Source organism: Gossypium hirsutum, chromosome A09, assembly GCF_007990345.1.
Source record: "Gossypium hirsutum isolate 1008001.06 chromosome A09, Gossypium_hirsutum_v2.1, whole genome shotgun sequence".
Taxonomy (NCBI): Eukaryota; Viridiplantae; Streptophyta; class Magnoliopsida; order Malvales; family Malvaceae; genus Gossypium; species Gossypium hirsutum.
Genome location: NC_053432.1, coordinates 73,590,905 through 73,603,978, shown reverse-complemented (window position 1 = coordinate 73,603,978; position 13,074 = coordinate 73,590,905). Strand labels below are relative to the sequence as shown.

At 29.7% G+C, this 13,074-nt stretch overlaps 1 protein-coding gene across 1 annotated transcript; it reads right to left on the bottom strand.

Moving 5' to 3' along the window:
- Positions 1-2,481: 2,481 nt before the first annotated feature.
- On the bottom strand, positions 2,482-4,292 carry LOC107896348 (uncharacterized protein At3g28850). Its single transcript, XM_016821504.2, has one exon. It carries the CDS (start codon positions 4,040-4,042, stop codon positions 2,870-2,872), a length of 1,173 nt encoding a protein of 390 aa, XP_016676993.2. The 5' UTR covers positions 4,043-4,292; the 3' UTR covers positions 2,482-2,869.
- Positions 4,293-13,074: the final 8,782 nt, after the last annotated feature.

Here is a 13,074-nt window from a genome sequence, read left to right as displayed (position 1 = left end):
ACAAAATAGATAGACATTCATTTTCATCTCAGGCCTATGTATATTCTCAATTGGAGGATCCTTAGATGGATAATAAGTCCCTATTTACTTTGTTTGATTCTAAAGGCCAACAACCCACCCTCACCCCCACCTCGACTAGTCGTATTGGCCGGGGATTATGACAAGCTACCTTGGATATGAAAAATTCCTAAAATTTCTATATTTGAAGGTCTTCTTCAAACTCTGATTACTGTATCTTTGAAGATAGGGAACTTGAACAACAGTTTTACCTTCTAACTCGTATGCTTCGATCCATGCAAGCCGTAAGTTATGATCAACCAAAGATTTCTCATAATGCAGGCTTTGTCCCGCGTGAGCAGATCTTTTAAGCCAAACCAAACCTTCCTTCATCTTTTGGGTGGCAAATAGCTTATCAACTAACGTTAGCCGCTCGCACTACCTTCCCTGTCCTTCCAAAGCAACGCATATCATAGCCGAGTATCCCTCTTCGCTACTCTCTGAGGCAGTACTAGGTTCCTACACCAGAAATTTTGAAAGCTAAACAGTAGCACTTGAATAAGTTTAAGTCTCCCTGCAAAGGATAAATTACACCTTTTATCTTTTAGGTTATTTTTCAACCGAAGGATTGCAATCCCTTCCACGGAACCTTGATTTTTTTTTTGTAGGTATCTTACAGGAAGTGATCCTTATCTTAAAACCAGTTTTATCAACTATTTCCTGTAGCAGTTTTTGATTGATCCCAAAACAGAACAACTTACTCTTTGAGGGATTTAATTTCAAGCCAAAGATCCTGAAAAATGTGTCCATGATGCTGGTTCCAATTTTTCTTTGGTAAAAATCAATCAATCATTTGGAAGCATAAATGTGTAAGGTTAAGATTCCTGCACAACGGTATTTGAAAGGCTTGACAGCAAGACCAACATCTAAAACTAAAGAACTTTGGCGGGGTAGCACAACTCTTCATACAATTGACAAAGAGCTTGAGAAATTTCATGACCTGAGGTTCCAATCTAAGAAGTCAAATGCCTTCTTAATCTATCATGATTCATCACCCGGCGCCTTATTGCTATTGACCTTAACTTAGATGATGCAACCAACACATTCTGCAAGTCAGTAGGGAGAACCATTTGCTGCAACTCCTTAATTTGGCAGTCCAGCTTATAATTCTTCCTTTTTTTCCATGGCTCCATCATTCATTAAAGTGGGAAATAACTGTCAAGGATAATCTTATCATTACAGACATCCGGTATCAGTTAATGACTACAAAATGCCAGGGACAGTAGAGAACAAAAATAGAAAGTAGTTTTGACACCCTAAAAAGAACTCATTTTAAGGATCTTGGATATTGTCACTTGTCTTTGATATATTTTTCTATAGATGCTATGAAATTTCATGATCTTGGATATTGTCACTTGTCTTTGATATATCAATCAATTATCAAAAGCATCCAGTTTTCTTTTATTAAAGAAGCAAGAAACCATACATTTGGGGTGAGTAAAACATTATAAATCTAACAAAGGAAGTTAAACAGTATTTTGGAGAATGGCTTTCCAACCATAATAAAAAACATGCCTTTATTTATCTCTTTGAGTTATTACCTTTAGTCAAATTAGTTAGAAATGGACGAAAAAGTTTGTGGTGCGGTTTACTTGTTGACATGCTAAAAAAAAATCAGGTGATAATGTTTTCTTAACTTCAAATATAAAAACATCTTCATATTAATACTTAAAAATAATAAGCTTACGGTAATTTCTTAATTAAGTTAGTATTTAATTAACTTGTGATTAGATCTATTTAAGGATTGAGTTACTTACTCAAACTCGAAAATCACTTTGAAATTTGGGAGAGTTTGGACAAAAATATTAGACTCAAAAGGTGAACTTGCACTATACTCGGATTCAAATATTTAAGGTTTGGACTCAGCCTAACCCGTTTTTTAAACTTATATTATATTATATTATGTATTATGCAATTTATAATACATAAAAAAATAAATTTGCATAATATATAATACTATAATGTAAAAATTAAAAAATTATTAAGTTACTTAAATATATAAAATTTTAATAAATGAAACTATATATAAAGTTATTAAATATTATATTCACAAATACCAAATAATATATATTTAAATATTCAACACCAATTTATAGTAATGGTATAACTTTAATATAATTTTGATTTTACAAATTCAAAAAATTGATTTCCAATTCTAATTTTGAACTATTTAAAATTAAAACTAAAATATTTTTTATTGAAAAAACTAAATGCAGATTTTTAACTCAAATTCAAATTTGTAAATATTATTTTACTGATATTTGTTTCCCCACCATCACAACATTTCCATTTCTAAATTGCTTTCAAGGGGTTTTTAGAGTTGGGCGCGTGTTGTCTTGTGTTATAGCATATCTTTGTGAACAACTTTCTAAAGGAGTTCCATCTCACTTTTCTCGCACTTACATGATGTATATGGGGCTATCCAACTTGTACACACGGTTACTTCAAGCCATTATTCTTTAGTTCACATGATTACAGGACACCTCTTCTGTATCTTTGGAAGTGATAAAGAACCATGCAGATAAAGCATACAATGAGTTGACACAAGAATTGAAAAAGCCATGAATCTGAAGGTCAGGCAAAGCTCACTCATGCCGTGTCAAACGATACAACCAACGTTATACAAAGAAACAATCAAACAAGGCCTAAAACCCACTTTAGAGCCCCACTTCCTAAATGCGATTTAGAAAGAAAAAAGAACCAAGTTCTTCAAGATACCATTGTTACAGCTTGAGAACAGATAAAATACCATTACTTAGTGGAAATCCCAAATCCAAAATGAATAAAAAGAGGGGCAGTTAATTCAACTGTATCAACAACAAATAGGACACTGTATCAATCCATTTTCATTGCACTCACCACACCTTATCTTGTTCAGCTGCTTGTCTAAAATTTTGCAGCTCCCATTACATTGATTGCACATCACAAATCTCACCCCACCACAGCCTTTACACCCGGGAACCGCCATGGGAATCCCTTCAAACAACATTTCAAGCTTCCCTTCCTCTTCTAACTTCACAATCTCTTCAACTCCCCCAATCAACCTTCCTTTAACAAACACTAGTGGAACTTTCACTTCTTTTGAGCCTGTTACCTTCCTTAACTCTTCCTTAAACCCTGAATCCATTGATATGTCGCGCTCAAACATTTGTACACGGTAGGATTCCACGATGGATCTCACTCTGTTGCATTCTTCAAAGGTCTTTCGAATCCCTCTCAATGTTGTTGTGTAAATCACAACTGAATTTTCAGCACCTGCACGGCATTTTGGCTCGAAATCTTGAAGAGTAACCTTTGAGTCCTGAGATTTCTTGGGCTTTCGGGTTTCGAGTTGGGGCGAAATTATCCTCTTGATTTGTTCCTCTTCTTCAGACAACTCTTTCTCGTACAAAGCGACAAGTTCTGGATCAAACAGCGGACTGAAAATCCTTCTCCGCGAAGAAAACCCCAAATCACCACCACCACCTTCAAGCCCCTCGCTTCTCGTGCTTTTCACCGGATAACTCAACTTCAACACTACTTTACAGGACGAGCCATCCATAGAATTGTTCACTCTCAATATCGATTTGGGGCTAAAATCAGACTTCCCATTCCCCAAACCATCTCCATTAACAACGCTTCCCTTGTTCTCTTTCCCACCGCTCTTCTTCACTTTCAATGGGGAACCGATCTGATTCAACAACTTCAGTGGAGTTTTGACACGAGATTTTGGAGTCCTTTTGACAAGAGGATCTTCATCAAGATCTTCCATGAGTTCCCAGGCATTGATTACCTCAGGTTCTTCACGCGGAGGCGACCTCTTAGCTCTTTTAGTCTTTGAAACACCAACTTCTTCTATTTGTTGCTGTTCATCGTTGTCAAGTTTCAGGACCCCGTAAGTGCTTGACTTGAGAGAAACCACGTGATGGGCGAAGTCGCCGCCATTGTTGAGAACCATTTCTCGTTTCATCTCTTTCTTAACCAGTTTTGAAGAAACACAACCCATTTTTTTTTCAGGGAGGAATTTTTCTTTGTTCTGGTTTTTTTTTTCTTAAATGAAAGAGAAAGACAGAGAGAGAGGGAGGAGTTACTAGTTTAAGGTTTTGAATGGTAACGGTTGGTTGTCTGAGAACGGGCCCCAACGGTCGATTTTTTCGAATGTGGATTAGTGGGGCTAGATCATGGGGGATTTTTTGTCGGAAGCCCCTTGTAATTATGTTCTTTATTTTTTGTTTTCCCTTTTAGCCTCTTACTTTTCCCTTAACTCTTTAATGACCTATTGATTTTCGGATTGTTTGCTTCTTCGTCCTTTTTCTTATTCTCTCCCTTCCCATCAATTTCCCACCGTTTTATCATGTTTTCTTAATTTTAAAAGATTTAGTTTATCATAGCTTTACAAATTAGCATGATGTTTTTTCATAAGAATATATTATCATAGAACTTGTATATAAAACATTCTAAAAGAAAGGTTTTTCATTAATAATTTAAATTAAATTTATAATTTTCAGAAATATAATACTGTCAATTTTAATTTTTAATGCAAAGGGATTATAGTTTTGGAAGCATTAAGAAATGTTAAATTTTGAATCTTAAATTTATAAGAATATATTATTTTAGAATTATTATTTTTAAATAAAAATAAGATTATGTAACATCTGTGAAAGAAAAAGAACAGAAAAAACCATATATTTACTTTTAAAATTAAAGATAGTATTTTTTTTAATGCTTAAACATAGCAATTGTTTTTTATAGTTGGAAAGAGGAATGGAGTTATTTGGAACATGCCTACGATATAATATTTTTGTCATTGGGTCAAGATAGCTTTTTGAATGTGATTCTTGTATTATTTTTTGGTCCAATGTGGTTCTTGTATTTGACAAAAGTTGTACATTTTGGTATCAGACGTTAATAATGTTAATTTTTTTAGTATTTAATTCGGCTTTTAAAGTTGACTTGATGACAATTTATAATTAGCTAATATTATTAGCTATTAACTTTCATTAAATCAACTCTAAATCCGAATTAAATCACATCTATTAGACTATATTTGACAAATCAAATGCAAATTAAACAAATTCACATTAGCACTAAATTTATTCTATTAACAAAATTATGAAAATTTCAAACCTAATATTAACAATTAACTTTCATTAAATCAACTTTAAAACTCGAATGAAAATTAAAAAGTTAATATCATTACTTTTGGAGTGCCAAAACATATAACTTTTATCAAATACAAATACTATATTAGACAAAAAATAACATAAATACTACATTAAAAAAATACTAAACTCGAATACAAAATAATATATTGTGATTTTTGTAATACTTAAAAAGATAGTTTTTTAAATGGATATAATAGGGTATTTTAAGGAGTAGTTTTTAATCTAGAAGTATTTTCTTAAACATTTTTTTTATAAAATCTTGTAACTATATTCATTGTTTTTAAATGAAATTTTAGATTTTTTTTCAATTGACTCAATATTAATGAAATAGTTGCATCAAATCAAATTACAAATTTTATTATTATTATAGATAGATATACATGTTTTAATTAATGATATTTGAATTGGATTGAATCGAGAATCATTTGAAGTATCAATCCGAAGAATGATTTTGAATCGGTTAGAGTAGAAATTGATATGAACTAATAAAATCGGTTAAAAAATGGATTGAACCGGATTTTTAAAATTTTTTTGAGTTTTTAATGATTTTTTAATCAAACCAATAGGATATACAAACCGATGACTTTATTAGTTCAACCACCAGTCCGATTTTAAAAATATTAATTATTATCAAATTATTTATCATAATTTAAAACTAAAAGAAAGGTTTTTCATTAAAAACTCAAATAAATTCATATTTAAATATATATATATATATATAATATGGTAACACAAACAAACGTGTTATAATTTGTTAATATTTGAATCTCGTAATATCATACCAGATTACCTTTCCTACACTATGTGGGTGATAATTTTGTTTATGTCAGTGTTTTATCGGAGAATATTGTAAAGAACATGAGCCCAATATATTTGCATTTGTTGAAACAAGATTCAGTGGAGGTAAAGCGGATACTGTTGTTGCGAGATTGGATTTTTTTTTTTTTGGGGGGGGGTTTCAGTCGGCATCTGGGTATGTTAGACTAGTTCAGGTTCTTTACTTTCAGTTCTTTCATTTCATGTTACGGATACTACTACTTCACAACAAATCTGCTTATCTATTGTGTATGGTAGTCCTAATAGGTTGCACAAGAAAACTGTTATGGGACACCCTTGATCTGATTGCTCAGAAATTAGAAGACCGGTGCTAATCGGCAGGCGATTTTAAGTGAAGATGATAAGAAGAGAAGGGTGGTGGCGTGCCAATGAGTCGTGTAGACTGTAGAGGTTGCAATCACTTCCTGTCTTTGTTATTTAACCATTGCCGGTGAGATATGGGTCTTAAAGGGGCTATTGTTGAACCATTTGTAATGGTTGATTGATATTGGGAATGTTAGCAGAGGTCCTTTAATTTTTTTTTTTGCGGGGTGGTTGAGACACGATAATTTCACACACTTTTTAAAGGAAAATTGGAAAGGTCTTGGGGTTTATTTGTGTTCATATCTCAAATTGCAGGGGTTCAAAAGGCACTAGAAGTTACATAAATCCTAAAAGTTAATGACACTTAACAAAGAGTTACATGCTGAGCTTCAAGAAGCTTTGATCCAGGAGGATTTGTTGTGGAATTTGAAGCCTCTCGCGGATTCGTTGGCTAATGGTAACCAGAATACTAAGCAAACCAATTCCCAAATAAATTCGAATTAAAAACAAACACACAAAATGAAACTAAATGGAACAGATGAGTAACCTTTTGTTGGGTCAGTTTCCTATGTCAAGTAAAGAGTAATATAGGCCCAGACTTTGATCTATCACGTATTTGGTTTTCCTCAAATTGAGACTGCTAAAGAATATAAAAACACAATCAACGCATTTAAATCGTAGCTCGATTAATATTAACATTATTATCAGTGCAGAAAGATGTTAGTTTGAACACATTAAAATGTGCTTATCCTCCTATTTAAAAGTTAGAGAAGAGTTATTGGTAGATATAATTTAAACTAAAATAATTTGCATCCACCTATGATTTACATAGGGTGAAACTTGAACATAAATACTCAAAATGCCAGAAATTGAACCTTATGAATTCAACCGAAGTCTCACCAGCAAACTCGAATAATATAAATATTTAATTTGTACAATTAACAAAGTTACATATCTAAATATGTAAATTTATTATTATATTTCAGTTTAAATTAATTAATATTTAAAAAAAAGTTGTCAAAATATTTAAAATTTTTATCACATGCATATAGATATTGAAATCATGCATTTGGAAAATATATAGATATTGAAATCATGCATTTGGAAAATATGTTTGTTAAGGCACTTTATGAGGAGCACCTTTGATGTTTAACACTTCTCAACTCATAAACTTGCCTTTCTAACATTATGGTTGTGTGCAAGCCCATCTATGATACTCCAATTGTTTATAGCAACATTTCTAAAAATTACTTTAGATCGGATTAAGGAAATTGACTTTTTTATTTTGAAGAAATTGGATCGAGTAAACTTGGAAGTAGATCCTAAAGATTCAAGAATTATCCTAAATTCATTGAAGATATATAATATGTTAGCAAGTCTAAATTCCTTATAAATTGAGAAGACTTGTATAGGTGATGTACTAAACTGGGAGCAATTATTTCTGCTCGTTAACAAACATTTCTTTAAAGTGTATTTAGTATAAAATCAAATGTGTTAGTTTTTGTTCCAAGTTTCTAGGAAGAAAACTTAGAAAAGAATTGTTTAGATCTTGGGTGCAAAAGTGAGCTCCTAATCTGGTGAGTATTAGTATATGTAACCACTTGTTGTACACGGTGCTAAGATAGTATATTATCTTTTTGGGTAAGGCCCCGTAAACATAGAGAAATCAAACTATATAAATTATCATATTGTGTTTATTGTTTTTCTGTTTTGTTCATCTCTAGTGCTTGAAGTAGTTGACACTGCTTTTAGCACTACTTAATTTTACTTGCAAACATCGTTTTAAAATCTTTCACATGTAGACATTTAACAAAAACATAAAATAAATAATAAAATGTATAATTTAAAATTAATAATAACACATATACAATATGTATAAATTTATCTGGTGCCTCTAGTTAAACTAATAATAATATATACTTACTTTGAAAAGTTATAAAAAAATTTAATCTTGACGCATTTTATTTGTTGATTTGGGATTATTCTCAAATATTAAATTAATTTTATCTCCGGTTAAAAGAAAAATTAAGTCAATCAATTTAATCTATGATGTAATAATGAAGGAGTTGCATTTTCTACCCTTTATTTTGGTTCTCTAGTTAAAGTCCAAAAAAGTTGAAATTTGTTGTTAGTCCCTACAGTTTTACAAATTTTAAATTTTAATTCTTATACTTTAAAAGTTAAAAATTTAATTTTCTTATATTTTCAATTTAAAGATTCTAGTTCAATCACTATTTTCATCGATAATTTCTATTATTATTTTTTTAATTTAACATGGTTAATGTTGCACCATATGAGAATAGCTGAAGGAAGATGTTAATTTAACAAAGTTTGAAAGAAAACGCTAATAATATTAAGGAAATAAAAGAAATTAGATTTCAACTTTTCTAAATATAGGGAGCAGTAGAGGGCAAATGACATTACGGGTCACTACTATTTCAGTTATTCTCCCATGTCAGTTTTATTAATATTTGTGGGTAAAAGGTTTCCAAATTTAAGCTTCTAGAAAAGTTGGAACAATGGTTTTATTTATTGATTTATTCTCTATCACATCATTCCACGATAATCTTGGGAACTTGTATATTTTATATAACACAGTAACCTATTCGATTTATTTCAAAATTTGAAAACATTGATTCAAATCACATTTTGTTACCCACTTCTTGCAATCTCCTTTTTTTTTTTAAGGATTTAAATATAAAAATCATAATTATAATGGAGTGATGAAAATATAATTTTTTAAAATACAGTAAAAGCATGGAATGGAAGAATAAATTTGGTAGAAGGGTTTGGTAATCTAGAAGCTCAAGTGCGGCTGCTGGGTGGCGGCTTTGCTTCCTTTCTTTCGCCTTTTGGGATGGCGGAGCCCATTCTACATAAACAAAATGAAGGAAGCCTTGTTCTTTTCATTCTTCATATCTTGCCTGCTAAACCCTTCAGATTCATACGAGTTTCTCTTCTTCTTCTTCTTTTTTTTTTTTTGCCAAATAATACAGCTTTTTACCTTATTAATTAATATCCTTTTATGGTTTAAAGAAAAAAACAACCAACATTTCAAACTATATAAAAGATCAAGTATTTATATTAATGAAATTGTTATGTTAGTACTTAGAGGTAAATTTGGTTAAAATGATAAAAATTTCATTTACTTGTTGTTAGTGTAAAAACAACGATAACAATAAAATTAAATATTATAACATAAGATAAAAAAAAATTAAACACATCACATTAAAAATAAATATCCATCTAAAAAGACCCAAAATCTCAACACATTAATATTACATGATTGGATCAAAGAAATTGTATTGAACCAAATATTAGTATGTGATGATGAGAAGTAAGATCCTATAACAGTGAACTCTAAATCACACTATTCTTTGTTTCGTTTAGACATTTTTCTAATAAAAGATCTAATACATTACTTTACACTCTATTAATGTTTAATATATATAGATATAAAGTTTCCAAAAAGGCATAAAAATAAATTTATAAATATATTAGATAATATGCGAAAATTAATGGAAAGAACTAAAGTCGAACTACGCGTAATTGCCAGAGGAACATGATTATATATAAAAGCGCAGTAGCTCATACAGAAAAAATAAAACAAAAATAAAAAGATAACCCTTGGAATCTGCTCATGTCTGACGTTTTCCGTGAGTTTGCATATGATATCATAGGAAATGCCCAAACCATATCATCTCATATATATTTTATATATCATGCCTTCATTATGATACATATATGATAGAGATGAAAAAATAAAAAAGTTTATATAAAAACACATATGATACTTTACTTATGAGAGTAAAAATAATGTACTAATTAATTCTTAATTCGATTGGTATCAGATATTACTATTAGTGTATAAGAATATGAATTCAAGCGCGTTAAAACACTTGTATCTTCATATTTAAGAGATGGAAGATGTTAAAAATTTGAAATAAATATGATAAATTATGATATCTTAAGTTTAAGTTAGAGCTAATTATGAGCTGGGCCATCTGCCCAGATCTGAAAAATCGTTCAAAAATTTAAGGGTTTGGGCAAAAATATAGATCTAAAAAATAGACTTGAATAAAAAATAACATTCGTTTTCTAAACGGGTCAGGCCTCGAGTAAAATTTTATTGGCCCGAATCTAGTTATTGTTTTGCTACCATTTTGCTATTCTATTGTTACGATTGTAGAGACATTTGCTTGCTAAATTATAAATATTTTAGTGTATTTTTAATTTGTTAACAAACATTTATTTTAATATTTTTAGTATATTTGATGTATTATATATATTTTTAAAAGAATCATATAAAAAATTTAATACGAGCGGGTTGGATCGAGCTCAATTTAGCATTTTTATCTGGGTCGAGCTTAAGTAAAAATTTAAGCACATTTTTTAGATCATGCCAAACTCGTTATATGAATAGTAAAAATTTAAGCACATTTTTTAGATCATGCCAAGCTCAATTTAGATCATGCAAATTTAAGTAAAAACTTAAGTTTTATGAATAGTTTTATTTATTTTTTTGAAATTTTATAAAAGAGTAGAAATCTAATTGATTGATAATAACAACACAACAAAAACTTGAATAATAATATAATTAGAAATGATATAAGTAAGAAATGAAAGGATTATTGCATATAGCTAAGATCCAAATAAGAACTACATTATTACTAATTGGTTGTCATTTATATATAAGGCGTTATAACTTAAAAAATAAATTGAGATTGTTGAATATTATATGAATAGAGCATTATTATAGTTTTCTTTTATTATTATCAATCTATCTGTCCTCCAAATAGGAAAGGGTGTGATTATAGACAAAGGGGGCAATGAGCAGAGTTTTGTTAAGAGGGTGTTGTCTCTACTTAGTCGTACCTAATGACCTCCAACTTTCCTCCCACCCCCCAACTATTTCTTTACCTAATCAATCATTTTATCTTTTACTTTTTAAAACCCAAAAGGAAAAAGAATCAAAGTCGGCCATGGAAATCCACAACAAAACTAGATATAACATCTTGGACTTCTAAAAAGGGGGAAAGAATAACTTCTAAATAGCTTAATTTAGGTTTTTTTTAAGTTGATAATATTTAAATATCAAAATGATATTTCGATCACTTTTTATTAAAATGGAGTGAAATAAATAGTGCCGAGGGCCGGAGAGACAAGGGGATGAAGGCGCCACCATTTTTTTATCCACCAACGGTTGCCTATCATTAGGCCATCATTGGATTGAAAAATATATATATTTAAGTGACGAAGGATAGCCATATGGTGGCACTGGTATTTTCTGCTAATATACAGGTAAAAATTGGGTTAAAATACGAGTTGGAGGTTATGTGTCCATAAATGATCTTCGGTACACCTTCACTTAAATTGTTTATGTAGTCTCCAAAATCTGATATTCAGGTTGAGTATATAAACATAAAAAATTAATAATCTAAATAGCATATTAATTAACTATTTAAATTTACATAATTTAATAAATTTTCTTACCAATTGTAATTGAATGTTGAAGATATCATTATCATCCAAACAAATAAGTTGACTTGCCATTTAAATTTATAAGAAAAGAATAAAATCGAAGAGAATAAAATTAAAAAAAAAATTAAGGATTGAGGATTTAAAATTCGAAATTGGAAATTGGGGATTGAAGATTGAGGATTGAGAATTTAGGAAGGAAGAACGAGTATGGAGTATTTGGTTGAAAATAATGGAGTTTGGAGGGGTTTATATAGGAATTTTTATGGCTGTTGGAATAGTTACCGTTGAAAGGAAAATGAGCCTTGTAAGATGAGTTTCTGTTTTCTTTCTTGAAAATATGTCTTATGTGACATGTTTTCACTTATATGGAAGTGAAAACTCGTCCTGTAAGACACATTTTCCTTTCTCTCTCTAAAAAAAATATATAAATCAATAAATTTAATAAAATTTCAACCTAATTTCTCAAATAATTTATTTCCACCGTATTAATATATAAACTAACCCTTAAAACTATGAAGTAATAAGGGCAAAATATTAGAATCCCAGGTTTTAAAATTATAGTTTCAATCATGTTATGTTATAAAAACGAAGTTGGGAGAATCTAATAAAGTTCATAAACCATATGAATTAATAAAATACACGTAACATCTAATTAAGATTACTGTTTTGACAGATGCAATTAGACATTTCCAAAAGTTGGTTGTATCGGATTCACCTATTTCTAAAAAGGAGATGCAACAATCTCTTACTTCATCTAATGAAGTAATAAAACATTCCATTGCATACATCAAAGATTAACTATATTGAATTTGTTTTCCTACATTTTGGACAATTTTACTAATAACAGTTATACAAATATAAACGTAGATAAAAGTTTGATTAATTAGTTACAACATTTTCCTAAAATTACATAATTTTATTAGGAAAGTAATCCACAATAAATTAATAAATATAATTCCTTCAGTAAATTATAATTACACTTTTATACTTTAATCTAGATTATTCTTTCATTAAGGGTGTACTTGATAAAACATTGAAAATTTTCATTTCATTAAAAATATTTAATGATTTTTTTAACATTTAATAATTTAAATGTGTTTAATAATCATTTTAATATTCTACTTAAATAGAGTTTTCAATGAAAATGCGTTGAATAAAATAAGTAGATACTATCACTTAATGTAAAAAAATATTAAATTTATTTTATTTTATTAAAAATTTAAAATATATTAAAAAAGAGATATACAAATTA

Coding starts and splice junctions, on each gene's coding strand:
- LOC107896348 (XM_016821504.2), bottom strand. CDS start 4,042: ATGGGTTGTGTTTCTTCAAAACTGGTTAAGAAAGAGATGAAACGAGAA.